This window comes from Amblyomma maculatum, chromosome 9 (genome assembly GCF_055883805.1).
Source record: "Amblyomma maculatum isolate TAMU_Amacu chromosome 9, ASM5588380v1, whole genome shotgun sequence".
NCBI lineage: Eukaryota > Metazoa > Arthropoda > Arachnida > Ixodida > Ixodidae > Amblyomma > Amblyomma maculatum.
This window is the reverse complement of record NC_139352.1, coordinates 12,230,434-12,258,420: the sequence shown is the minus strand read 5'-3', so window position 1 is coordinate 12,258,420 and position 27,987 is coordinate 12,230,434. Positions and strand designations below refer to the sequence as shown.

Sequence of the window (27,987 nt, the reverse complement as noted above, 5' to 3'; positions counted from 1 at the left end):
GCTAGCATCTGCAAGTCTTTTACGGCAGGCTTGTCGAGTGAGTGTGGACATCTTCCAACACATAGACGTCTTAGAGCATTTCATGTCATGGTAGGCGAGTTGAAGACACACTATGCTTTTGGCTACGAGAAGTTTCCCATCAGGACCATAGAGCTGCCAAGCACATGACAACAGAGGCTGATGTCGGAGCATATTGAAAGTCGTGGTAGGGAGGACAGATTCATCGGCGAGTGTGACTATCTTGAATTTGATAGCTTGGCTTTGCACGAGGATGGTTGCCTCCCACGTCAAGTATCGCAGGACGAGATGATTCCGAGAAATGCGCCTTAGCTGTCAGGTCTTGATGCTTCAAGGATGTCAACAAGGCATGACTTGCAAACAGACGCGTCGTGGCTCTTCTTGTGGCAGCCATTGCATATCTGTGACTGCACTAGGCATAGTGAACGTGAGTGCCGGGTATTTTTCACAGCAACGATACAATGTCAGAACTTCGTCAGCTGCACGCGGATGTAGCCTTGATTCAAAGTGCTCACGGCCGTTGTTGACGTGAGGTGTGCTTGTGGGATGCTTGACGTGCTGTCTGCCTGATACGACTTTGTTGATGGCAGCGTTTTGGGGTCAACTTCCGCTTGTTGCTGCCGTACGCTTTCGACCTGCAGATGGACTCAAGTGCCTTCTGAAAAGTAAGATCAATGTCAAGCTGCAGTTTCGCTGACAATTTCTAATCTTGAATGGCGATGACCAGTCTGTCTTGAACCAGTTCCTCTCGAAGGGTGCCATACTCACAATGGTTGAAAAGCGAGTGAAGTGCCGTCATGAAGTCTTCAACTGATTCACCGTCGTGTTGGACCTTTGTGTTGCGTGTCCGTTCAAAGATGACGTTTCGCCATGGTATGAAGTAGCTGTCGAACTGCTTCAGGATGAGTTCTAAGTTTTCGACGTTCTCTTCGGAGAGTTTGAAGGTTCCAAAGACGTCTTCTGTCTGATCGCCCATCAAGTAAAGGAGCGTGTCGACTTGGTGCGACCCTGGCTTGTTGCAGAGACCGAAAACCACGTGGAAACGCCCGAACCGCTTCTTCCATTTCGGCCAGTCGGCAGGCGTCATAAAGAAGAAGGCTTCGGGTGGTTGAATGACGAAGAATGCCATGTTACGACTGCGCAGTCGAGGCTGTGGACGCTGTTGCAATGTGTGCTACCGTAGGTAAGAGAGCAAGCAGCTCTGGCTGAGCTTATTATAGGAATTGCACCATTTCTGAAACCATATTGAGATGCCAACAGGACAGGTTTATTCCAGGTGAACGCTGGCACGAGCAAGAGACACGTGACAGCAGCAGCAAGCGTCGTGCGAGCATGCAGCAGCGCAGTCAAGCTAACCGGCTAGGCCCCTACATATGGACTACAACACATCCCAAATTTCACACACTACACAGTGTACTATGGCCAAGTAACTTTGTGAATTCGAATCATCTGGCACTTGTACAACAGCTATCATATCATCGAAATTTTAAAGTAGCAGGGCTTATGAGTAGGCTCAGAGAAATATTGGTTTATTGGCTCCATTAAACTAAAGTGTTTCCAACAGAATCTTCTCTGTTCAAACTGTACAGTAATGTTGTCATGAAACCCAAAGCGTGAGGAAGTGGGTGTCAAACATCAAGGCAATACTCTAGCTTTTGAATGAACTGACTAACACAGGCTAAGAAAGAAGAACAACAGAAAAGAAATAAGCTGTGCTGGTATGGCCTTACCATGAGCGGTGACACCAGCATGGCAGCAATTATTGATACCACATTATTGTCCATTAGACCAAGAGCAGCAATCATGCTGAAAAAGACAACAAGATTACATTGCCTTTCTTCAGTGACTCTTCTTCTCAAAACATACCACGAAGCAAGCCTCTAATGGATGGCATCTCAGGCCAACCAACGTTTTACACCAGTGCATCCATTGTCTCATACCCCCTCAAAGAAAGCCTGACAATAAGGTAGTTGTAGTTGTGCCTAGCCTGTACTATTCTCATGTACTGTTCTTTTCTATGCTGCGGTTCCCTTATTAAAGTCACAAGCAGCCTCCACATACTACCTTCAGCCTCCAGAAGCATCACCTAGCAGGCACCTTCCTACAGCACCTAGCTATTGGGGCAGTTTGTCCATCCACCTGCCTACCCACCACCCTAGATACACCTGCTTATCCAACCTCTGCTCACTTCCAGCCTCCAGAAGTTCCATCCACCAGCCATTCACACAACCCTAGCCTTTAAGAAGTGCCATCATCCCGCCTATCTCCACCCTCTACAAGGTATCCACTCAATAGGAGCCCATGCGGCAGTGAAAACAAGCTGCCTTCCAGAAGCACCGTACATCAGTCATTTCCCCAGCCCAGCTCCAAGCTAGAGGGCTGCTCACCCCACCGCTGCTGCCCTGCACGGCCCCCAAAGATAAATCCTGTCATGTGTGTAGGGCCTACCACCTTAGAAAAAAAGCACTCACTCATTAGAATAAAAGCCCCAAACTGATCATCAAAGGTCAATTCAACTGCTCTCACAGAACTATCACCTCAGATCTGGTCATCCCGTAACTGTTTTCTCGTATACGTGTGCAAAACATTTAATGAGCCGGGTACATTAATGTCATTTGAGCGTAGGCAGTCATTCCATAATCGGCTTTTTTCCCTGCTTTTGTGCAGCTCTTTGAACTGGCTTTTCAGGTGTAGTCAGTTTCTCGTGCCATGAAAATAGAAAATAAACTGCAAGACTATACTGCTAACTACTAAAGAAGGTATGGCATGCCTAGCATCACCATCTATTTAAGTTCATTTTATGCACTTTGGTTCCTTTGCAGCACAATACCACTGCGCAATAATTATAATGGAGTGTTTCCGGTAGAAACTGCATGCACAAATAAGATGTGACGAACGCGATTAGTCCATCTAGACGTGTACTCACCCTGCAAGAATTATAAACGTAACAAAATCAAACGTGAGCTCTCCCTGGGCCCTCACACCTGCAACCACCTGGAAAAAATTAAAGCAATGGTATTTTGCTATGACATTGTAGAAGACCCAGTAATTTCTTAAAGGTGCACCCCCTCTATCAACTGTGTATTAACTGCAGCAAAGGTCTCAACGTGACTGGCTACACTCAAGATAACCTGCTGTCTTAGAAGCTACAAGCAAAGCTTCCCTTCCTTCACTTTTCTAAAACAAAGTAAAATTAAAAAAGAAACCTTTCTGTGATGATGGTTACTAAAATTCTTTCTTGCCCTCTAATCCTTACAAACTGCACGCCGATCAACAACAGGTGGCTCCTAACAATGAGGGTCAAGAAACCAAGAAAGCCTTTTTTCTTTTCTCTTTTCTAATGGTAGCACCTAGCCGCATGGTACTTTTGACTTCCGTGCTGAAAATAACAAGACAATGCCAGTAGCAATTACAAGCACAGATCAGGCCACTAGGTTACACACCTGAGCAACCGTAAGGCGTGCCTTCACTGACTTCATAAACTTCTTTTGCATCGACCGAAATCCACTCTCTTTTTCTTTTTCCTTCTTCGCTTCATCACTTCAAGAAAAAAGAAACAAATATCAGAGTTGTGGAAAAGTGCGCATAAAGTACAGCTATCATTGATGCCCAAGTACCATTGATGTACTTATGCCACCAGAGCATATTCTCGTGCATTTATGCGAAATTGAATAAGCCAGCTGAAGGAGTGACGGAAAGGATTGCCATTTCTAGAAGACTCCCTTGAAGGCAATCATTACCGACCACACCATTGGCTAAACTGCTTGGAGACTGTTGTCAGTTTCTGCACCGACAAAAAGTACTGGTCAACACAAGCCCCACAGCCTGTGCATATACCGTGATGCAAATTCATTCCCTGTGATACCAACTATCACACTACAGCAACAAGGCTTTTGTAGTTGCATTACACAATGTGGGGAAAAAGAAATAAAAAGATACCTAAAAGCACAAATTAATGAGAAGGAACACATATCAGTGTTCTTCTGATGTGGCAAAAGACAACTGCAAACTGTGGGCAGCCCTGCTTGCGACATGTGATAAGCACAATCATTTTCCTTAAAGGGGCCATAAAACAGTGCTGAATAAATTCACATGCCCAGGATGTTAAATGATACCGTTTCATACATATCTTCCAGCAAATTTTTTTTTATGCGTTTCACAGAAGCAAATAAGTATAAAATTAAAAAGGAAGTGAGGGGCCCGTTATGATGCACAAAGGAAAGAAGCCAGCAGTCAGCGAGGCCAAGGAAAACGTAGGGGCTTTTCTAAAATCTTTGTTGTAATGTAATCAGTTTAGAGTGAAAGATAATTAAATACAAAGTAAAAGGAGGAACAATTTGCCGATGGTGGGAACCGAACACGAGCTCTATATTTCTTCTCGTTAAGTTGTTTATCTTTCACCCTAAACTGATTCTTTTACTAATTTAAGATAATAAAACAAAAAATGCGTAAAAAAATCCCCTATGGTTTCCTTGGCCTCACCGACTGTTGGCTTCTTTCCTTCACAGAAGCGAAGTCAGATGCCGACAAAGTTTGAATTCCAGCACCTGCTTGCTATTTTTTTTCGTCACTTTGCATGCTCAAAGGTTGGTGCTTCTTTGCTCGAATTTTTTCAGGATCTTGAGCTTTACAGCATTTTCAGCAGCAACAGAAGCGATTTTGTTGGGGTGTACAAATATTTGAAATTTTGAATATTAATTGAATATCTTTGACTTGTATTCGTATTTAAAGAACTAAAAATTCTATTCAAAACTGTTCAAATATTCAAGAAGTTACAAGATCCATGCTAAAACAGAGGTATCTACTGCATCCTTATATAGAAAAAAATTAAGAAGTTTTTGAAGCAGTCTTAAGCAACCAAGTTCTGTGTGAAACAGAGTAAAAACGAGGCGGAGACACTTGAAATACTTCGGAAAGCCCACAGTGATGGTGCAATTAAACAAAGCTAAACTCTCATGTGGCACAACAGGTTCCGGGAAGTTCGAAAGTCCATCAACAACGACAACCGCTCAGGATGCCCGTTGACACACAAACAGGCAACTCTATGCAAAATGTGCATTAAGGTCTGGGCAAGGACTGGTGATTAAGTGTTTGGATGATTACAGAGGAGTGTAAATAGCCAAAACAATTGTTCATTGCATTTTAACAAGGGATCTTCAAATGAGGACAGTATGTGAAAAAATGGCGTCAAAAGTACCGATGAGTGAGACGAAGGAAAAGTGTTTGTTGAAGTGCCAGGAACTGAATGAAGGCTACGAAGCAGATCCAGAGTTTTTGGATAGAGTGATCACAGGGGGCGAGACATAGCTTTTTTTGAGTATGATCCGGAATCAAAGCGTCAGAACAGTGAATGGCACAACATGGAGTCTCCTCGCCTGAAAAAAAGCAAAGATGAACAGACTGCGAATTAAGGAGGCAGTGCTAATTATGATTTTTGACAGAAAAGGTGTGGTTCACAGTGAATTTGTTCCACAGGGACAAGCAGTGAATAAGAAGTTTTACTGTGAAGTGCTCAAATGCTTGTGCAACAGGGTTTGATGCGTCCAAAATGAAATTCGCGACAACTGGATCTTGCACCATAACAATGCATCAGGCCACACTGTGGTCTCCGAGTTGCTAGCCAAAACAGGTGTAGCAACATGGGCCCAGTCACAATACAGTGTCAATCTGGCACCACTAGATTTCTTTTTGTTCCCAAAGGTTAAAAGAACTCTGATGTGTTGGCAATAGTGCCTCGAAGCAAAGAGAGAATACTTTGAAAAGCTCTAAAAAGATTGTAAACTGATTGAATAAATGATTCATAAAAAAAATTCCGGGGAGCTTTGGGACAGGCCCTGTAGACCAAAAATATTCGAATGCACCGAAGCTTAACTCTACTGCACCGTCCTAAAGATTCAATGGGGCTGTTTTGTGAAGATGGCCTTTCGGACAGTAATGTGCAAAACGAAGCACATGACGAAACTGGCAAAAACCTCATTCTCAGTTGGGTTTCATCTCACATGCACAACACCATCGTGCAGGTGTTCATCAGTGACACGAACGGTTTTTGGCAGCTTTTTTCACAACCATTCCATAATTTGAGCTTGCGGCCAATTTGAATATTTTAAGGCGAAAGCCTTTCTAGGCTCATAAAACGAAATCACATGCGCGAGAGTTGTGCGCGAGATCTGTAATATTCTGCGAGATTCCACAAGATGTGTTCTTGTCTAGCGTTCCTGCCATCTGCAATCCCACACTTGAACGTGTAACAAGGAACGCCACACGACAGGAGCGATGGTGTACCATCCAAACACACTTGCCGGAGAAAGTGCGACAGATACTGCACCTTTCCTTTCCTGTAAACCAATTATAATTATATGTAGCACAGCAGCGAACGCCAATAAGAAGCAAACCATGAGAAGCAAATGATGGGAAGGAAAGAGTATGCTTTTGCCATTCTCCTCTTTAGAGACATTTATGAGACCCTCTAATTTTTTTCTTTTCTGGTCCTTAGAAGCCCTAAATAACAAGATTTTATCTTATCCACCAGCGATATGACAGCTCCGCTTGGCTTCATGCAGGTTCTTCATGTACAAAAAAAAACAGCATACAGAGTGCCGCATAAAACTTTATACTGGATTTTTCAACAGGGTATACTCCTTTGTACAACTCTAGTTCAATTTTATTTGCAAATACCATGAGAATTCTGAAATAAACAAGATGAAAAATGTTTGCTATTTTTTAATTTTCTGCTCTTTTTTTTTCCACTATCAGATATTCAAAAGCATTTTTTTCTCATATCCTACTCAATTCGTATTAAAAAATTTTAACGTTTGCACCTCCCTACTTTTCGTGAGAGAAGACAACTATTATAAAAGAAAAGGTTAAAATCATAACTAAGTTACTAATCACAGGTTGCATGTGGGGTTCTAGAATAATATTTTCCAAGACGTATTAACCAATTCACATATTCATTGTGAACAAGGGAGCCGTAGCGTTCCCGAAACGTCTTTCGTTTTTTGACCTTGGTCAGTGACTATTAAATTTTCAACAATGATTCCTGACCAGACGGTATGCCGTCAAACCATCGACTATGTATTAACCAACATTTTCCAGCACAATTTTTGTCAACTAAGCTTGTCCCTTTACCAGCCTAGTAACAATTCCCACAGGCTCTGACAAAGCTTGATTTTACAGACACTTAACTCAAGGTGAACTTCTGAGAACCTAAAAAGACTAACATGGTCTCATCAACTCCACATGCCAATATCTATAATGTAGTAGTGATTTGCGCATGCAGGGATGCCCACTTAATGCGAGGTTATGGTAGAGCAATTTCCAGCCAATTTAATGCAAAGCTAACCCCACCAGTAAGCAATGACAACCCAAGCCTTACACCTATAATTTACCAGCACCTCTGCACTAGAAAAGAGGAAAAGGATTCAATGTATTATCACGAGCAAAGTGAACTCTGTTCATGTGCTCACGAGAATACAAAAAGCTGAGCAGCAGGCAGGTGACCAAGAGAAAAAGCATGTGCAGCCTTTGTTCATATGTCAGCGCACTCACTCACGGGTGCACTCATATCTGCACACCCTCATTAGTGAATGCAAGCGAGTGGATGTGTGAGTGGTCACGACTGTGAGTGCACGTGAGTGGATATTGGTGTGAGTGCGAGTGAGTGGATGTGATTGTGAGTGCGAATGACTGGTCCAACGCATGAGCGTGAGTGAGCAGACGTGAGTATGAATGGTCATGAGTGTGACTGCAAATGAGTGGATATGAGTGTGAGTGAGTGTCAGGGGTAATGAGTCTGAATGCGAGTGAGCGGATGTGAGTGGGCATGAGTGTGAGTGCATGTGTGTGGGTGGATATGAGTGGCTGCATGTGAGTGGATATGAGTGAGTGCGAGCGAATAGATGTGAGTGTCAGTGATCATGAGAGCAAGTGCACATGAGTGGATATGAGTGTGAGTGGATGTGAGTGGTCATGGGTGTGAGTGCTAGTGGATGTGAGAGAGAGAGAGAGAGAGAAAAAACATTTATTGCTCTAAAAAAGTTTCTGGTTTTAGCGGCGGGCCGATGTCTTCATATCTTCGGCCTCTTCACAAGGTCGGCGCCCCTATTCCAGGGCACCGCTGAGTCTTGCTGCTTCGCAGGCGTGCCGCACCAGTGCCCTTTGGGCCGTGAGCTCGCTGCTGGTCAGCAGACCCTCCCATTGTTCCGCACTCGGGTTATTTAGTTTGTGGAATGCTCTGTTTCGTTTGCATTCCCATGTGATATGGTATAGTGTGGGGGTTGCCGCGCACCACGGACATGTGTTCCTGTATTGTGTAGGGAGCATCTTGTGTAGTATGCATAGATTGTGGAATGTCCCTGCTTGCAGTCTCCGCCAGCAGACCGCCTCGTGCTGTGTTAATGATGTGTGGGGTGGTGGGTATTTGAATCTCCGCCCTCTGTGGCAGTTTAGTATTTCTGTATACGTTGGTTCCACCGTTATGGGGTGCTCCAGGGCTTTTGACTGCCCTGCTCGGTTCGTGATCTCGCGAACTAGGCTGTCTACCCTCGAGTTACCCTCTATCCCGGTGTGTGCCGGTATCCAGAAAAATCCTGTGTCTTAAGGTCTTATTTGGAAGCCTTGCTTCGAGGAGGATGCTCAGCGCTTCCTTGCTTATTTTGCCCCGTGTGTAGTTCCTGCATGCTGCTTTGGAGTCTGTTAGGATTATGAGAGACTTGTTCCTACGGTAACCTTCGGCCGCCGCTAGAGCTACGGCAGCCTCCTCCCCCTCCGTTACCGTACAGTTTCTTAACGTCGCACTGCTGATTGGTTCCCCCATGTGGTCTACAACTGCTGCCACGACTTTGAGCTTTCTGGTCCTGCGGTCCCATGGGTATAGGGCCGCGTCTGTGTATACTGTATTTTCCATTGTGGCTAGGTTCCGCTGCACATAGTCTGCCCTGGCCTGCCTTCTAGCGGCGTAGAGGTTGGGATCCATGTTTCTCGGCAGGGGGCTGACATCCAGTGTTTGACGGACGTCGTCTGGAATGGTGGCTGTTCTATCTACGATCCCTTCTACGTCGTGTCCTAATCTCTCTAGGAGCTTGCGGCCGGTGACTGTCTGTTGGAGCCTGACTATTTGCGCACTTAGCTGGGCGTCCGTTAGTTTTTCGAATGTGTTGTTTAGGCCCATTTGTAGTAGCTTTTCATTTGATGTGTTTTTTGGTAGGTGGAGTGCCGTCTTGTACGCTATTCTTAGCAGCGCCTCCGTCTGTTCTTTGTCTTTCTTGGTCATGCGGTGGTATGGCAACGAGTACGTGACTCTGCTGACTATCAGGCTTTTGACGAGCTTGATCGTGTCGCTTTCCTTCATCCCGCTTCTGTTCTGCGATACCCTCTTTATCATGCGGCTTACTTGTTCTGTTGACGTCTTGAGTAGACTGATTGTGTGGGTACATCTTCTGCTTCCTTGGATCCACATGCCTAGGATGCGTATCATGTCCCTTTTCGGTATATTTTGGCCTTCTAACCTTACTGTCAGGTCCACCTTGGTGGGGTTGGACCCTACCCTAAGAAGTTCCGACTTCTCCGTGACACAGGTTAGGCCCCTTTCTCTCACGTACTCTTCTACACATGTTGCTGCTTCCTGCAGTCTCTCTTGCTTTTGTCCTAGCTAGCCTCGATTCGTCCAGACCGTAATGTCGTCGGCATACATTGCGTGCTGGATGCCATCGATCTTGCTGACTTTTCTGGCCAGTCCGATCATCGCAATGTTGAAGAGCACTGGTGAGATTACGGATCCTTGCGGCGTGCCCTTTCGTGGGGTGGTGAAGGTGTCGCTTCGCAGGTCTCCCAACCCCACTGTCGCTGTGCGTCCTGATAGGAAGGATCTTACGTAGTCGTGGGTCCTCCTTCCGCAATTGGCGTTGTTTAGGCCTTCCATGATGGCTTCGTGGCTAACATTGTCGAAGGCCCCTTTGATGTCCAGGGCCATGATAATGTTTTCGCCAGTTCTGGGTGCCGTGTCTATGATTTCTTCCTTGATCTGCAGTAGGACGTCTTGCGTTGACAGGTTCGCCCGGAAGCCGAACATGCTGTGCGGGTACTGCTCCTCGGCCTCTAGATATTGTTGGATTCGCCTGGTGACGATTCTGTCGTACAATTTGCCAAGGCACGACGTGAGAGAAATGGGTCTCAGGTTCTCGATCTGAAGCTTCTTGCCGGGCTTGGGTATCATAACCACGACAGCGTGCTTCCACTCCTTCGGGACCATCCCCTCTGCCCACAGCATGTTGAGGTACACCGTGAGCTGGTCGATTGCCTCGTCGCTGAGGTTGCGAATCAAGGCGTTCTTGATCTTGTCTGCGCCGGCTGCTGTATTTCGTGTTGTCGCTCTTATCGCCGCCTGGACTTCCTCTCTCGTGATCGGCCTGTCCATTGCAGGATTGTCCACCCCTTGGAGAGTGGTCATGAGTGTGAGTACACGTGAGTGGATATGAGTGTGTGTGCAAGTGAATGGATCTGAATTTGAGTGGTCATAAGTGTGAGTGCAAGTGAATGTGAGTGGTCATGAGTGTGAGTGGATGTGAGTGAGAGTGGTCATGAGTGTGAATGCAAGTGGATGTATATGTGAACAGTCATGAGTGAGTTTGAGCTAGCAGATGTGAGTGTGAGAGGACGTGTGTGAGAGCAGGTGAGTGGTTTTGAGTGTGACTGGAAGTGAGTATGAGTAGTTATGGCACTTCATGGTGCCAACCTATGCCTTTGTTTACTGTCAGTTGTCGAAACTACATGCCTCAGCAGGGACAAGTAACTCCAATATGAAATGAGCAGCCAGTTAGCACATCATAATGAATTCTACTCTTACGTCTACATTGAAATCGAAAATGTCTGATGCCTAAGATACATTCACATGAAACTTACTTAGAAAACAAGTGTATTTGTCACTTATGCTAAAGGAGTATTGTACGCAAATGCCCACAATGTGTCCTCCTGTCTACCGAAGCTACACAGACATAAACACACCGAACCATTACCTGGTCTTTAGAGGGGTGAAAACACAAAATGTTCTCTAATGTAATTTTGCATTGGAACTGTGTGTATCGCATCAGTGAACATGGATCATAATATAAATTCACCAGCACTCAATAAATAATATGCAATTGAATTTTTTAAACTCTGCAGGTCCAGAGTAGGTTTAAGGTAGCCGAACGAAGGTTACAACGCCACAAGTGAGCCTGCTATCACATGATGCATACAAAAATCTGCTATATGTTTGCTGTTTTAAGTTTTAATTTGTACTAGCTCTTATGCTAAGCTGCTGCAAAAGACAAAATGACAGTGGCTGGAAAATACTAATATATTGCAGTTTACAAGACCTCGCATTCACTTGTGACGTTGCAACCATCGTTCGGCAACTTGGAACCATAACTGAAATTGTATAGTGGATGAAATTCAATTAGAAATGATATACTGTGAGTAGACTTTTTTCATGTGATGATGCATGTTTGCTAATGTGCTATGCATAATTCTAAAGCAGAAATATGCTATAAAAATTTCAAGCCTCTATCTCTTTAAGAGTGATCAAGGCACAAAGAACACAAGCACTATGCTAAACAAGAATCTCTCCCATGTGCTGCCAAGCTGCGCGGGAAGAACCAGAGTACCAATCTTAACCAGAAAAAGTAGCCACACTGCAAAGCTTTACAAGTGTCCTGAGAGTCATTCGTGAACAGATAAAAACATGCAAGCCAATCTCTCTGCAAGGTTTCTGCAGAAGCAATCCAAGTGGCTACTCATGACAAAACTGAGGAACTTGTTTAACATGGACAGGTCCCCCTCTAGTGCTACAGTCACGATGCATAGACTAAGGAGAGATAAGAACCCTGCAGCCATTATTTTTTAATACATGGCCCGCTGATTTCAATCAAATCAAACCTTTAATTATTTGTTGTTGTTTTTTCAGCATAAATAAAGTGTGTTTTTGGTGTCTCAAGAAATGCGGTACTTAGTAAGCAGCATAAGGAAAGTGAAGCGCATCTGATCTGTATGAAGAGCTGTGAAAAGACTACTACGCCCTGCATAATGGCAGACAGCCACAACGATCTTAAGTTTGCATGCACGCACACATTTGCAATGAGACAGACGATTACCCAGATTCAGGATAAAGATCTGGCACCAACTTCTGGTCCTCGTCATCGCTTTCTGCCTCCACAGCTCTGTAGAATATTGGACATGGAAACACCCTGCGAGGAAAGTGAACAAAGATGTGTGAGCTACTATGTCTACATGATTCCACACTGGATGCTAGAAAGGTAACAAGGTTACTTATCACACTAACAGGCTGCTGGGTCTTCCAAATGGTTACTGCCATTCAAAACTGCTGAGCCCCTTCACAGAAAGTACAGACATTTGCATTGCTTACACAAAGGAGTTCGTGAACTGTTACGAACACGTAAAGGATGATCACATTACAGCTAGCTCCATGCTTCCCATCATAGCACATAACAATCAAATTGTCCAGCAAGTACATTGCAACAAATGCAGAGTGTTTTTCCAGAGTTTTATGCATTTTGACTACAAATATGCACAATGTGAGTCACCAGAAAATGATCTTACCCAATAGTGGAGTCGCATTTCGATCCAATGCCACGCGAAGTCAGGTCATTAAGGATGCAATCCGTTGGCTTTCCGCTTTCATAAGGAAATGATACCTAAACAGTGAGCGAACTTAGGATGGACTCCAGTGTGCACTATGAGCTTTGGGCACCCCTCCCCACCAAATTTTGTTCTTTATTTGTACAATACCTGATAAAACTTGTCTTCTACAGTTGCATTCCAAATGGCATTTCGAATTCCATATGACTCTAAACAGTCTTCCAGAGCCTAAGAAAGAAGAAGTGCTTGGTAAACAATGCTTAAAGCTATGAAAAACTGCTTGTGTACTAATACCTGTTTCAAAGTGAGGTGCTCCTTGCTATCACAGAAGTTTTCCCGGTCATCATCTGTTGGTCAAAGAATATAAAGCACGTCTATGCTTCTCCTCTGGGCACAGTAAAGTCTGCTTGTTTTGTTCATTTGATATAAATTTTTTCGTTTTCCTCCTACAAGGTTTCATGTGGACATCTGCCTTCACAACAGTGCAATTGTGATCACCAAGTGTACTTCAAAAGGCGTGAGCAAATTGAACACCACTACAAAGATCACCAATTGTACTTCAAAAGGCGTGAGCAAATTGAACACCACTACAAAGTTATTTGCAATAAACTGAAGATTTTCACACGGCGCAGCACTTTTAAAAGTAGCATACCTTCCGACAATGTTGCTCTGCTGTCCGCGCAAGAACGTTCCGCTTTCTCGGTATTTTCCTTCGGGATGCTGACGAGAAACCACATGCCCGACCGCATGCTGCTGTGACCGTTAGCAGGCATATTCACAACTCTGCACAAATGGCTCAAATAAGTTTACAGCTGAAAGAAATAATAATAACACAAGAATTAAAGCATATGAACACCGCACGCTCCAGAAAGCGCGCTGTATCGTGCGTGCTACTATAACTAGACCAGAGCGCAAGTCGGCACGGTAATTGAAGGTCTCAACTCACAAGCATGAATGATCAACCTGTCTAACGACCCGGTTTAGTGATTGGCCAAGACCATATTTACCGCAAGATTAAACTTTAATCCACTTTCGACCAAAGCAGGCTCTGCGTCGATCTGGCAGTGATATTCGTGTGTCAAAGAAACCTGCCGCGCCCAAATATGTTATCCATATCCATGACATTATTGTGAAGCATTCTCACTGGAAGAAAGGTGAATCAGATACGTAGTTTCTCACCTTGTACGAAAGCGAGGACAACGATCGGTTCCTGTTTCTAGGTCGCCTCGGAGGCAACTTCGCGTACAGTGCGCTACATTCCTTTTTTTATAGACTCTACACTGTTAAGGCACTGGTGGAATACTGAGAAATTATATTGCAAAGATAAGCAGCGTCTCCGTGCGACCGAAGAGCCTGTCCGTTCATTCCGCCCAGCGACTTGCGTTCTCCACCATCCAGCATGCGCCGGGTCTCTCTCCACAACTCCCTCTCGCACCGTGAGGCTTGAGCCAAGGCTATGGTGAGATTTACGTAATGATTCTTTTTATTTATTCGAATTCTCTTGGCTCATACAGTTCGCAGCACCGTGGTTCACAGGCTAGGGATTCTGCGTAAGCTGCGCACCTGCTGAACCGCCTGAACATCGAAAGTGGAGCTTGTTCTTGCTTCGCCTCTGCGCTCTAAGTGAGTTTTTGCTTCGATATTTCTCGTCTTCGCAGCGCATGCTTGTCACCGACGCACGCGGCAGTTGTCGCGCTGTTTCGAGTAGGCGGCGCGCGGTAACTTTTCGACTACATTGACCATCGCGTCTTTTAGATTAGTTGGGAACACGTGCGCGTCGGGCGGTTTGGTAATGTCGTTGTCATTAGTATATCATGATACAGTCACGACCTCGTATTGTCGTCGCCAACTTTTCTTGTGTTAGCGTAGTTTAGCTTCTGACTGACAAGTTGTTTAGTGAACAGTTTCAAGCGAGCCGTTTTAGCGCGCCGGCGTTCCGAATAAACTGCATTACAGCTAGAAGCGAGCCTCACTGCCGGCCCCAAACTTGTTTTAGCTACTTCCGCGTCCGTCGACAAAAGGTTTCCTTTCAGTAACCTCCTCAGTGACGCTCCTCATCCGCGAGGTAAGTGACTCGCGTTCTTGCTTGAACCCATTCATTGACAATGAACTTCCGTGCGAGAATGTGGTGTACGAGTATCGTCTTTGAAAACAGGTAGAGATGTGTATCAGTGCCTGCGACTTTATTGAAACTTGGAGTACAGGTGATTTTTTTTTTTTTTTATAACTAAGGCATCAGACGCACGTGTTCTATTTGCTAGTTTTCGGTTCTTCCTGGCCGCTAGGCAGGGCGACTTGTTGCGCGGCTTCGCCTGAGCGAAACTTCGGAAACGTTTCCCAAGGAGTTGACAAGTCGAACTTTCGGAACTCCTGCGTCAGCTCGAGGGGTTCAACGACCACCCTCTGGACCTCATCGTCGTAGCGGACCTCCACGTAGCCCGAAAGCGGGAAGTCCTTACGAAAGGGGTGCCCCTCGAAACCGTAATCAGTCAGTATCCTCCGCAGGTCCGGGTGGTTGCCGAAAAATACGCCGAACATGTCCCACACCTCGCGTTCGTACCAGTTGGCTCCCTTGAACACGGCCGTAGCAGAGTCAAGAGGTGTCAGTTCGTCCGTGTACGTCTTCACACGGATCCTCGAGTTGAAGTGTACCGACAGGAGGTTGTAAACAACTTCGAAACGGTACTGCCTCGTCGGCACGTCGACGCCGCAGATATCTACTATGTTGGTGTACTGGGCGTTGTGATGGTCCTTAAGGAAGCTGAGCACAGGTACGATGCCTTCAGGGGCAATCATCACCTCGAGCTCTTCGCCGGGGGTTATCTGGACTCTTTGAACGTATTTGGGCAGGCACTCGGCGACGTACCTTCCAAAGTCTTCGAGTTTGGAGCGCTGGACGTAGAGTGGCTTGCGCACCGATGGTCTAGTTTCTTGAGTTAGCGGTGTCGCGGCGTCCGTGCTCTCGCAACGCCGTGCTGTCGCCAAGGCCGCCGGCTTCCTCATAATGTTCCCGAGCTTTGTGAAGCTGCGGGCTCTTCCGAATAAAAGGGACATTTCTTAGTTAACGAGACGCGATGCGAAAATCGGTACTAATTTTTTCCAGTCGCGTGCGTTTCTCTCCCAGCGACCTCTACTAGAGAGAATGGATTGGATTGGATTGGTACTAGGCTTCCCTCAGATTTAAGTACCTAGAGTTTGGAGATGCACCGCAGCAAAACAGCAGCATTGAAAAGCAGGTAAAGGAGGCAGAAAGGAAAATGTGGGAGAAAAGAATGCACGGAAAATCAGCATTGGGTATGTATAGAACTCGAAAACAGGACATAAAGAAAGAAAGTTTATTCGACAACTCACGATGGAGCTCATTGCTGTTTGAGGCTAGGACAGGGGCCCTCAGAACAAAAACGTACAGGAAAAAATTTCAGGAAGTAGATATATTATGCGCGGCGTGCGGAACTGAGGCGGAAACAACGAAACATGTTGTTCTAAGGTGCCAAAAACTTCGTCCTGCCCTTCCCGCGGGAAAAGCGGCAGATCTGGAGAGAGCACTGGGATTTGCTGGGGAAGATGGACGAATGGATGAGGAACGCGTTTTGATAACAAAAGAGAGGTTAGAGGATTGGTGGAAAAAGTCAAGAGAATAAAGAGAAGAAAAAAAAAAGGGAGGGGGCAGATACGGGCGAATTAGAAGCTAAAAATAGGGAAGAGATAAATATATTTCTTTTAATTTTTTGGCTAGGCGGCGCAAGCTGCCGTCCGATACAAAGGGCAGAGCCACTATCATCCATCCAACCATCCATCCAGGATCATCCAGAACTTTGTGATCCCCCGATACAAAGGGGAATGGCCGCATCAGCATCATCAGGATCAGTGGGCTGTGGCCATCTAGCATAGAGCTAATACAAAATCCATCTAGGACCTTTCTGGTCCACCGCATGATGATGATGATGATTTGGCTATCCCTTTGCATGGGGGGGGGGGGGCACAATGTGCACCCTAGCGGTGCAGTGGTAAGACGCTCGACTACTGTGCCTGAGTACCCGATTTCGAACCCGACCTCGGCGGCTGCGTTTCGATGGAGGCGAAACGAAAAGGCGTCCGTGTGCTGTGCGATGTCAGCGCACGTTAAAGATCCCCAGGTGGTCGAAATTACTGCGTAGCCCTCCACTACGGCTCCTCTTTCTCTCTTTCCACTTTCACTCCCATCTTCCTCCCTTCCCTTAAGGCACGGTTGAGGTGTCCACAGAAAACAAGTGAGACAGTTACCGCGCCTTTCCCTTCCTATAAATCAATCATTTTTTTTTCTTTAGCCGCTTACATATCATGTCATAGCATACACACACACTGACCACCGCAGCGTCTCCTTGCGGCTGTCCAGACGTGAACCCCAGCACCTGCGGCAAAGTTGGCCCGCTAGGCTGACATGCCTTTTTTTTTGTTTTTTTGATTTTTTTTAAAACAAGCGTCATGTTTGTAAACAAAGGTGGCGCTGCGATCGGCAGCGACATAGGCAAAAGCAACGTTTATATAAACGATGGGCAAAAGCGCAGCGTGCCCTCTCTCTATGGCGTGCTTACACTGCGCCAAGCGGCACTGCCTTCGAAATCAGTTCGCGTGTGCGAATATTCTGAAGCGGAAGCTTCGCTTCTGCGTAGAAATAGTTTGGTTTATGCCTGGAGAGTATATCAGCACGTTATCAGCCAACATTAGCTGATGGCGCAAATTTCGCTGCAAGCGATCGTGGAGAACGTTAATTTGCATCTGCACCACGATCTGCACTAATGCGTCTCTCCTAGAGAGCAAAGAGAGAGAAAAAAAAATGAGAGCATTAATTCTCACAGGCCTTCATGTATAAACCTGTGAATGACCTTGGCTACGTATGTAAGATGAGACAGACGTCAAACGTTTTTTTCATCGAGCAGGCGAAAACAAGTCGGCAGCGCACTATGCGAACATTTTACAATTACTAAAAGATTGATTTCTTATAAATATGAAATTCTATGACTTAAGTTAGCGTAAAGTGAGCTAGAAATATAATTTCTAGTTCACTATATACAGTTGCCGATAATATTGTTCCTTAAATGAAACTGCTTGAAGCAGCTAGAAAGGCGCGCAGCCAAAAGAGTCGGCATTTGAAAACACTTCCAGTCATTCACATCGTCGTCCTCTTTGCATGCGTTAGGAATAGGCCCGGGAGTTGAACAATGTTGACTATTAGTCTTTTTTTGTCCGCCGTGTCGCGAGGGTATAGCCATAGAGCTAATACACAAACTTTGTAGTAACTCTATAGGTACAGCCACCACCACCATGGCTACATTCTCCATGGCTATTCTAGAGCACTGTACGCACCAGTAGGTCGTGGTCATGGTCGTGGTACGCACTTGGGATCGTCTCTGGCATCATCATCATCATTGAACCCTGCATTAAATGGAGGGTTTAATGATGATGATAGCTTTAAGTAACGTCGTCTAGAATGCAAAAGCAAAAGAGTGCGCATACCGATAGAAATTTGTAGCGGAAAAATGATGGAAGAATGTCACCTGCGGAAGCAGTTCGCAGTTCGTAATGTTCTTCCAGTTATGAACGCAAGGGTTCTGGATAGTTCTGGCTTATTCATCGGCTGTTGTTGGCTGGCTATCGGACGCGAAAGAATAGAGGGAGGGAGGGAAAGGGGTCTTTCTTGTCAGCCCGCCGGAACGCACTCGTCGCACGCGATCCTTTGTCGGAGTTGTTCGAACCCGCGTTCGGCGTTGAATGACAGCCCTTCGGTTAGCCAAGGCCCGAAAGAACGTTTCTTGGACAGCATTGGGCATGACTATCAGGTAATCCAGAGCGAAGTATCGAACTAATTAAGACCATGGACCGTTCGTCGATTGGCGTCAACGGATTAGAACCAGGAGAGTCTTTTAAGGCCATGGTAACTCACGTGGCGTCCGAGTTCAACCGGCTAAAGTTTTATCTTCTGAGGGACTACGACCTAAATGAGCATATTAAGAATTACCTCGAAGGCATCGAGCCAACGCTTTCGTCTAAGCCCGGATTTATGCACCAGAGCCAGATACAGCTGGGAACGCCGTGTTTTGCGCGTTTCACCGACAAATTGTGGTACCGCGCAGTAGTGTCCGCTTGGCCGCGCAATGATGACACTCTGGTCGAGGTAACGTTCATTGACTACGGCAACTTGGAGATGGTGTGCGTCGCCGACCTGCGTCTGGGCCAGGACGCAATCTTTAGGACGCCGCCTTTGGCTTGCGAGTGCTTTTTGGACGAAGTCGACTTGGGCCTCGTGTCGCCTGCGGTCGCCGAGGAACTTGTCTCGATGATGAGAAACAGCCTTCAGTACGAGGAAGTTACCGTGACTATTCGCAGACAGGAGCAAGTGCAGGCGAGCTGCGCGCCGAAGCTCGTCAGCATTACGTTGCCTGGCGGCACGAGCCTCGCCGACGAGTTGCTGCGCTCCCCACCCTTTTCTACAGTGGCCGTCCCCGAAAAGCCGCTCGCGTTCCGCTACCCGACCGTGAAGCTAGGCGTGCCCTGTAGGGTCTACGTAGCGCACGCTGAGAACATGAACCGCGTGTTCGTGCACCTCGCGACCAGGGATCCCATGCCATACTCGGACATAATTCAAGAGCGATGCGCCAGCGCAGCCCCACTCGACCCGTCGCGCGTTAAGGTTGGCACTGTCTGCCTGGCCCGTTTCACGGAGGACTCTTTACTCTACCGCTCCATGGTTCTCGAGTGCACAGGAGAGTCCTGTAATGTCCTCTTCGTGGACTATGGCAACTGCGAGTTGAAGTCCTTAAAGGAGCTGCTGGTGATTCCACCCGAGCTGCTCGAAGAGCCTGCGTTCGCACTCCCTTGCACTGTCCCTGGCACAGGCCTGGATTGTGAGACTTTCTTGGAGGTCGCCAAAGACAGGGAGCTGTTGTGCACATTCTCACAGGGACAGCAGCCTGGTGTAGTTGTGGCGCACTTTGAGGGTCTGAATGGCAACAAACCACAACCAGTGGCAGCTTCAGGCTTTTGTGGCATGGCTCCACCAAAGGCTGCCCACCACATCCAGATTCAGCGACTAAAGCTTGATCCAGGCTGTCGGCATGTCATGTACGTCACATACATAGAGTCCGCCGAGGTCATGTACGGGCAGCTCAAGGAGATGGCGGCGGATATCGAGCAGATTTCAGCACAGCTAGAGGCGGAGTCTCCTTCGCTGGCAATGGTTGCACTCACGGACATTATACCAGGCTCTGCTGTGGCCTGCAGGTACCAGCAGATATGGTACAGAGCTGAAGTGATCAAGCCAGGCCCTCAGACAGAGGTCTGGATTGCAGATTACGGAGACACTGCGACAGTGGACCTCTCTGAACTCAGGCAGTTGGACCTCAAGTACACATTGCAGCCTGCCTATGCAACGAAGCTGACCCTAGATGGATTCACCTGCCCACCACAAAGTTCAGAGCAGGTCATGGCAGAGCTGGAAAGCTTGGTCCTGGATGTGGACACTAGTGTCTCAATCATCAGCGTCCTTCCTGACGGCACGCACTCAGTTCAGATATTTGTCGGAGATCCTCCAAAATCAGTCATTCGTGTGCTACAGTCCACCATAGCAAGCAGACAGCCCTTCAACACAGCCAAAGCACAGTCCCCGACCGTGTGTCCTGTGGAGAAAGTTTTGGTCACAAACGTAACACCTCCAGATATGTTCTTTGGCCAGTTTGTGAGGATTCCCGTCGAGGAACTGGACGCCTTTCAGCAGAAGTTGATGGACCACTACTCTTTAACGGCACCAGACCCAGCTTTCCATCCGCAGCCTGGGGATCATGTTTGCTGCCGCTTCTCTGAAGATGGAGGGTTCTACAGGGCTAGAGTTGAGAGGGCATCACCTGATGGCTCTCAGTACGATGTTTTCTACCTCGACTATGGCAATGCTGAGTCTGTGTCGCTTGAGGATATACGGCCATTGGAACCACAGTTTGCTTTGCCTCCGCTGTTTGGCATACCTTGCCAGCTGCATTCGGGAGAAGTTGCAGACACCTTGATTGACACGGAAGTGGACGTGCGTCATTTGGGGTACCATGGCAACATTCACAGCGTGGCATTTGGCAGCGCTTCACTCAGCACCTCAAAAGGTTTGTTCTTAACGCTTCCGATTTTCATGAATTCGATATTTATGGAGCGGGTTCAAACTGAGCTTGCAAATAAAATGAGGCTTGTTGATGTAACAAAGCATAGGGACAAGACAAAGGACCCTGAAATAAGCTGAATGCAAGCACTGAGCGCATAATTATTTTTACCCCGTCTTCATTCCCTCAATCTTGCTTGTGCGTAGCCAGCTTGAAGATTGTAGCACATTAGGGAGCAGTATGTAAACGTGAGGCAGGATATTTTTAAAAGCAAAAGTGACCTACTTTTTTTGATCCGTTTTGGTTTTATCCGATAAAAACTGGCTTTAAAAGGATTCTACTCAGGTCGTCGCTTTGTTCCTGTACTGTTTAGTCATGCGTCCTTGTATTCCTTCAGAACTTACAGGGCAGTACCATTGGTTTGTCTTCTCTCACAAAATGGGCCCTCTCGCATGTTCTGTGCAACATGCGAAAGGACCCCATTGTGGCTGGCTGCAATGCTGTTGGAAGGTTACAGAAAAGCAGTGAGCATGTTCTCTTGTTCATAGTCTGGTGCTGTACCATCCCTTTGCTGGTCATAGTTTATTTAGCATAAGAACAGCACACTTAATCCATAAATAGGCACAGAAAAACAGCTGTACAGGTGTGGCACACGGTACAGTTCATTGAAGACCGCATTGCTTTTTCAAGGCAGTTAATCGTAAACAATGCCTTCGCTTGTCATGAGACAGACGGGCTGCGAGCCATCTGAAGGGGCATTGCTTTTTCAAGTCATAGTTTAACGCCTTTCCTTGTCATAGGACATGGACGGACTGCGAACTACCCGAAGTGCTGGCAGCTGGCAGTAGGTGCGGGAACCTTAGCAGGGAAGCACCATTAAGGAACTTAAGGTCACCCTGAGGGCGCCAATAAGAATGGATAATGGGAGGAAGCTTTTTGTTGAAAAGGAGTCAACATGTGCTTGATATTTTTAGTAGACCATATTCATTAAATACATGGCTCACACCAACTTCACAGCAGCTACAGTGCTGGGGAACCAGAAACTGTGAGAAGGTGCTTGAAAACCTGCTTCTCAGAACCTGTTCTAGCCCACAATATCGAAGCCTTGTGCGGTTCGCCATCAGTTGTGGCCATGGCGTCAAGAGGAAGCTATGTATTGTATTAGTCTAGTAGAAAAACTCTTCACTTCGGCACCTCTACAAGGGGAGTGGGGATGATATTCACAGCCAGTGAGGAGTTAGATGGTGTGGTTTTGAACAGTTTACAGTTAGTTTAACATTTAAATGCAAACCCTGGTTTATACAACATCCATAAGCTTTGCATTTGCTATTCTACCATTACTAGTATTGTTCAGAGTGGGATTATATTATCACTGTGGCAGCAAACCCCCTTTCCCATCTTTTTTTTTTTTTTTTTCTTGCTTGAAGGGCTACCTTATCTGCATGGCATACTTTACACCTCGTGCTGGGACGTTGCTCAGCACATGGGCACCTTTACTTCATCAAAATAAAGCCTCCATGTCCAGGAATTAAATCTTGCAACCTCATGTTCAGCAGCTATACGGCGCTGTGATAGTTAGACCTGTTTGAATTAGTTTGTCGTGAAACAGGTACGGAGGAGCAAAGTGCACAAGAGAGATTCAGGGCAAACTGTGATCAACATATGGATGTTCATTGTGAAAGTTGTGAAGCATAAAATCAAGAGATATTCGATGTATACAACAAAACGAGCTTGGCACAAAGGGCGAGGAAGCAAACAAGGAAGCGAAGAGTGTGAAAGAAAAACAAAAGGATTTGAGGTGCCAGTAGGGCCAGTGCAGACTGTATGTGCTCTTTTCCTTTTCACCGCAGGTACCTCTGCAGTGGTTGCACCTACCCCGGCTGCGCCCGCAGACGACATGAACGCGTTTGGCGGCACTTGCCCCTCCTCCACCGCCGCTGCCCCCACCCTTGTCCAGCTGCAGGTGGCGTCTGGTAGCCAGGCGCTGGCCACCACCGTCTTTGTCAAATCCCTGTCGGAGTTCTACTGCCAGCTGCTGCAAAATGAGGAAGCGCTGAGGAGTGTATCTGACGTCTTGGGGAGCGTTGCGAACTCGCTGCCTGCTCTGCCACCAGCCATGCGAAAGGCAAGTTCTTCTTTCCCAGTCGCGAGCAGCACGGAAGCTCAGAGTTGCTCAGCCTGCCAGATTCCATGGCTATTGTTTGGTGGAATCTGGTTGGCCTACCTGATTTTGATTTGGTAACCTGCTGGTGTGCAATATAAGTATAAATAGTTTGGCGATATTCAGAGGATTCCCCATTGGTGCAGTGAAATTGGTGGTCTCCTCGTTTTGGCTGCGCTTTCTACACTAGTTCACAAAAGTTGCGTGCAAGTGTAGCGCCAGTCCCCGCGGTGTAAATATAGCTAAATACTAGCGCCTTCTGTGTAGCGGCCAAATCAAGTGCGCAAGTGGAGGAGAGTGCAAGTCTTCGGCTGCTGCGGCGCTTCCTTCGCGCTTGCGACGCTTCTTGACCATGCTTGATGCTTGATGAGGTGTACAGTTTTGCTGAACTACATTGCCAGACTAACTAAACTAGCGAGGCAAAGCAGATTTATGCCGTGTACACCATTGCCTCGAACTTTTGTCCAGGACTAACTTTTAACGCGTTTCCTTTGCAAGCCTTCTGGCAACATTTTGAGCTTAAAAAAGTCGCTCAACTAGGCAGTTTGGTTGCTGGTCAACCCATTTGCCAGGTGGGCGCACAGGCGCCAACTCGTCAGGAGGCAAAGTTACTATTCTGGAGCAAGTCTTAAGTGTCGGCGACTGTTTACAAACTGTTGCTGTCATTGCTAGTCTGGGCTAGCCCTTTAAATTCAGTGGACTTGTCAAAAGCGAAGGCATTGACCAGTGTAGTACACTGCCAGGGTAAGAGTCTGGGGCAGAAATCAGTCTCCTGGCAGTAGTTACGGTAATGAATCCTGCGGCATGCAGTCTCATTTTGCGTGTTCTTAAATGCCTCGTCTCTGTGTGTCTTGCGTTAGAAAAATTTCGAAATGACACTTGGCAGGTCCTGGTTCTTTCTTTAATTACAGTATGCACATATATGTGGTTGCGGTACTCTGCTTGCATTCATCAAGAAGCTTGACCGTTCGGGCGAGTTGGTCAGACATGATAGGGAGAGATGAGGACAGGGGACACACAAGAACGAGCGCCAACTTTCCACTGTATTATGAGGCTGTCGTAACGATGAATTTATACAAAGCAACACGCCCCCTAAAAATGAACACATTTCGCGGCAGCACATACTAGGTGCGGTAAGAAACGTCTCGTGCATGAGCACTATATCTGAAGCAAGGAACGAATCACCGCACCTGGGACACTTTTTTAGAAATCCCTTATCGTACCTAGTACATGCTGCTGCGAAAAGTGTTCATTTCTAGGGGCCGTGTTGCTTTGTATAAATTTGGCTTTATGGCAGCCTTCTTAATAAAGTTGGAAGTGGGCGCTCATCCTTGTGTGTCTTCTGTCCTCGTCTCTCCCTACTGCGCTGTTCATGTCAAGTATTTAATCTTCATATTCACAAATTTCAACGCCACCATCTAGTTGGGATTGTGAGCCACTTGTGCTTATACATCAGGATGTACATTGCTTGGGAAGTTGTAAACAAATGAGGTTTCCCAAAACTCAGCACCAGGCATCATGTCCTCACCATTGTCCTCATAACCATTCGAAGCTTCCAGATGCAAACTTCACCAACTGCCCTCTTGGCATGAAAGGTTTGCTGCGGTTATTGTTTTTCAGGTTGGCACTGCCTGTTGTGCCCTCTACTCCGAAGATAGCTGCTGGTACCGGGGCATCATCCAGACACTGCAGGCAGGCAGCGTGACTGTGTTCTTCGTTGACTACGGCAACAGCGAGAGCGTGACAGACACTTCACTCAAGCAGCTTCCTGACAGCCTGGCTGAGGTGCCGTGTCAGGCCGTGGCATGCCGCCTGAAGGGTGCCACCCCGACAAATGCCGCGTCTGCAACGTCCAGGCTCGACGAGATACTCTTGGAACAGGTACTGTTCTAACAGTTGCCATGATTTTACTGTTTACAAAAGCAGAATAACTGACTTGCTTCATTCGCACTACATCTAGATGGCACTACTGGCCCCTTGATGCTTAGTGCTTGCTATCATTCTTGTCCATTTGCAGTATAGTAGTGTAGCAGCATGCCTTCAGAAGCTGAGCCTTCGCTGGGGACAGTTCTACATTGTCTTCATCTCGGCAAGAATTGGTGCTTGCTTTCTTTGTGATGGCCATGTGGAAATTTTTCAGCTGCAGAAGACTTCTTACAGCTAAGCAAATTGCTTTCTGAGATGTGATCTTTGCCTGTGAGCATGACTTCGTGCAAATTTAATGCAGCTTCGCAGTGCGCTGTCAGTTCAACTCACCGTTTACCTGATAGTTGTCATTTAAAGATGGTTGCTTTGCGGAAACATGGCTTTTATTTACTTTTTAACCTGGGCAAGAAACGACCAACACACAGTTTCGTCCATTCACCTGCGGCATTAATTTTTTTTTTTTTTTGCCTTCGTCACTGAAAGGAAGTAATGCTTTATGTGCTGTCGATTTGTGGTGCACTAACTTTCAATCCGTGGCAACCTCTTTTCTCCCTCTTGTCTTTTCTGCAGGAGGTCACATTGAAGGTCCATAGCTGTGGCCCCGACCTCGTGCACGAAGTGGATGTTATCCTTTCCAACGGGGTGAACGTCCTGGACCAGCTTGTCAAGGAAGGGCTTGTGGCCGCTGCAGGGGGTCACATAGCGGCGTCACAGGTGAAGGCTGCACTTCTCATCTATACCACAAGCAAAATAATGAGACATATACAGTCCTTGCCAAACATAACTTGACCATATAGTTTGGGTGTGTTCACACTGGTGAATTGCATTGGTCGCGCAAATTGTTTCGTCACGGAAGGGGAAGCGTAATGAGGATATCTCGAAGTTTTGACCAGAAGGACCGAAAGCAAAGGTCATTACCGAAAGGTGGTAGGGGCTCCGAGCGAGCACTTTGTTCCTATACTAGGTGCCGAACGCGATCACTTTCGAAGAGCGAATGCAAAACTCCCCGGGACGCAGCCATTTTTCTCCTTGCGAGCAGTCGAGTGCCGCTCGCGCACGGGGGCTGATGGGTCTTGTCGGGCAGTCATAGGGGCAGTCGATTCTGTTCAGCATGGTTCGGTCAGCTGCCCTTCGCACGTGCATACTGGCAAGAGCAATTTAGTGATTGTGTGGTTCTGTTTCGTCTCGCTATGTGCACGAAGCGTTGACTGATTTTTTTGTTGTGTATGGGGTGTCCGCAACAAAGTTGAATGCAACGGCGGCTACCAACAACTTATGCGATGCGTTCAGCAGCTCGAGGACTCTTTTGTTGGGCTGAATGCCAACGTGAAGTAGGCAAGCATTATTACCCAGTTCTTCCTTCCAAAATAATAAAATTCAGTTTTCCCTGAGAGTTCTATTTCGTTTATTACGAAGGCTCCCCTTGCGCAGTAAAGCGTTGAAGGGCGCGACGGGCCGCCAAAGCGTTTTCACTCGTCGCTATCGCGCTCAGGTTCTGGGTTTTTATAAAATTTCGCGTTTCACCTGGAAGCAGCTCGTGAGGCAGCCAATCTCAGAAGGCTTTGGGCTACTATATTTCCATCCTGGCCCTCTCTTTTCTTTCTTTTTTTTTCTTCTCTTTTTTACGAGCGATGTTTGTTTTCCTAGTTGGTTTGAGCGAAGAACCTGCTGACGCTCACTTCAGCTGGTCCGTGCATAAAGGAAAATAAAAAGGCTAGTGTGACTAGATATTGTTGATTTTCGAAAAGAGCAGGAGAAAGTCACTGCTTGCAATGCAAGTATGCATCGCAGTGTAGCAGCACACTGCTGCGCTGCACTTTTTTTTTTTTTTTTTTTTTTTCAACGCGATATGTTACAAATAATTTCATCAGTGTTATTGTATTTCAAGCTGTGTTGTGTTATAAACGGGATATAGTGTAACTGTACTCCCCTTGACCAAACGTTGACGGGACGGTAACAAAGCAGCGCTTAAAATGCGCCTCTCTGTCGCAGAGTCCCATCGCTCTGTGCGGTGTACATCAATGGCAACGACAGGCATTGGCGGCGGCGCCGCGCAACTGATTGCTAGGGATTGTTGCTAGAAATTTTCGGCATTTTGCTTGACTCGAAACTCCGCTTATCTCAATTTTTCCTGGATTTTACTACTTCGAGTTAACGAGGGTTTGCTGTAGTTTTCGGCGGAACGGTCGTTTTTTTCCGTCATGATATAGACGCAAGTGGGCATCGTTGTTGCGCACAACCGGTTTTGTGCTGCCATGAATGCTAGGCAAAGCAGTCATTTGGACGAACTAGCTTGTCTCTCTTCATCATTGCCATTTGAGGCAGTGGCAAAAGGGGAACTTTCGTTGTTATTGTGTTAGCCTACAAAAAGCACGCAGTCGGACTGGGAACATGAGCATCGCCTTCCGCGGCTCGCTCCAACGCTGCCACCACTGCTCATGGGGAAAAGCGAGGGAGGTGAGTGGGGGAGGTCGGAGTGTTCATAGAGGCTTTCGTTCCCTTCAGTTTTTTTTCATTAATTTCACCTCATGGTCTTCGCTACCATCATTAACCATGAAAACTGAAATAACTTTGCCCAACGCATGCATTCGTTTGCGGAATGAGCATGACCTGCAGCTTCGTCACTCATGGACATGACGAAAGCAGGAGCTAACATCAAAAGTATAGTAAAAAAATAAAACTGCGTGACGTAATCGCTCTGGGGCACCTTGGCGCGCTGCCAATGAATGAGCTGTGGACACGACGGCCGAAATGGAGAGGCGCGGCACCATTTTGTTTTATTTATTTATTTATTTTTTAATTCTCGGCGGCAAAAGTGGAGGGTGGGTTTGTTATGCGAGCGGATTGATTACGCGACAAATATGGTATCATTTTTCACGATCGCAAGCTGTATCTCAAGCCGATTTTCGTATATCAAATTATTGATTATATCGAACTATTTCGCCAGAGTTCGATATATCTGGGTTTGACTGTATGCGCCGTCGACGCTGAAACGTGGTGCGTTGCAACGACTGCGGTCGCTCATTGTTATCGTAGACATTCCTCGCACATCAGTTTGTTTTTTATTGTCTTGAAATTTGCAGGGTTCTACCAAATTTTTAGTAATTCAGCACTAGCTAAGAGATAGTC

General features: G+C 46.6%; 3 protein-coding genes across 7 annotated transcripts in view; 1 reads left to right on the top strand and 2 right to left on the bottom strand.

Annotated features, from left to right (window-relative positions):
• Window positions 1-18,027, bottom strand: part of LOC146178326 (uncharacterized) — a 44,245-nt gene extending 26,218 nt beyond the window's left edge. Inside the window, exons 1-9 of one of the 4 annotated variants that reach the window (XM_084578143.1) lie at window positions 17,998-18,027; window positions 13,304-13,463; window positions 12,946-12,998; window positions 12,802-12,879; window positions 12,613-12,707; window positions 12,147-12,239; window positions 3,462-3,558; window positions 2,945-3,012; window positions 1,749-1,824 (exon numbers count right to left, since the gene is read on the bottom strand). In XM_084578143.1, the coding sequence (XP_084434269.1) occupies window positions 1,749-1,824; window positions 2,945-3,012; window positions 3,462-3,558; window positions 12,147-12,239; window positions 12,613-12,707; window positions 12,802-12,879; window positions 12,946-12,998; window positions 13,304-13,424 (681 nt within the window). In that variant the 5' untranslated portion in view covers window positions 13,425-13,463; window positions 17,998-18,027. Of the gene's footprint in view, window positions 1-1,748; window positions 1,825-2,944; window positions 3,013-3,461; window positions 3,559-12,146; window positions 12,240-12,612; window positions 12,708-12,801; window positions 12,880-12,945; window positions 12,999-13,303; window positions 13,464-13,658; window positions 13,773-13,830; window positions 14,697-17,997 lie in introns of those variants that run through there. The other 3 variants (XM_084578141.1, XM_084578144.1, XM_084578142.1) reach the window with 3 other exon arrangements.
• Window positions 14,818-15,812, bottom strand: ND-30 (NADH:ubiquinone oxidoreductase core subunit S3). The gene has a single exon (XM_084578146.1). It carries the CDS (start codon window positions 15,703-15,705, stop codon window positions 14,902-14,904), a length of 804 nt encoding a protein of 267 aa, XP_084434272.1. The 5' UTR covers window positions 15,706-15,812; the 3' UTR covers window positions 14,818-14,901.
• A 287-nt stretch (window positions 18,028-18,314) lies between the features above and the next one.
• Window positions 18,315-27,987, top strand: part of LOC146178325 (protein tudor-like) — a 29,583-nt gene continuing 19,910 nt past the window's right edge. For both annotated transcript variants that reach the window (XM_084578140.1, XM_084578139.1), the window contains exons 1-4: window positions 18,315-20,777; window positions 22,622-22,896; window positions 24,553-24,813; window positions 25,429-25,572. In XM_084578140.1, the coding sequence (XP_084434266.1) occupies window positions 18,506-20,777; window positions 22,622-22,896; window positions 24,553-24,813; window positions 25,429-25,572 (2,952 nt within the window). In that variant the 5' untranslated portion in view covers window positions 18,315-18,505. The remainder of the gene's footprint in view (window positions 20,778-22,621; window positions 22,897-24,552; window positions 24,814-25,428; window positions 25,573-27,987) is intronic.

Coding starts and splice junctions, on each gene's coding strand:
- ND-30 (XM_084578146.1), bottom strand. CDS start 15,705: ATGTCCCTTTTATTCGGAAGAGCCCGCAGCTTCACAAAGCTCGGGAAC.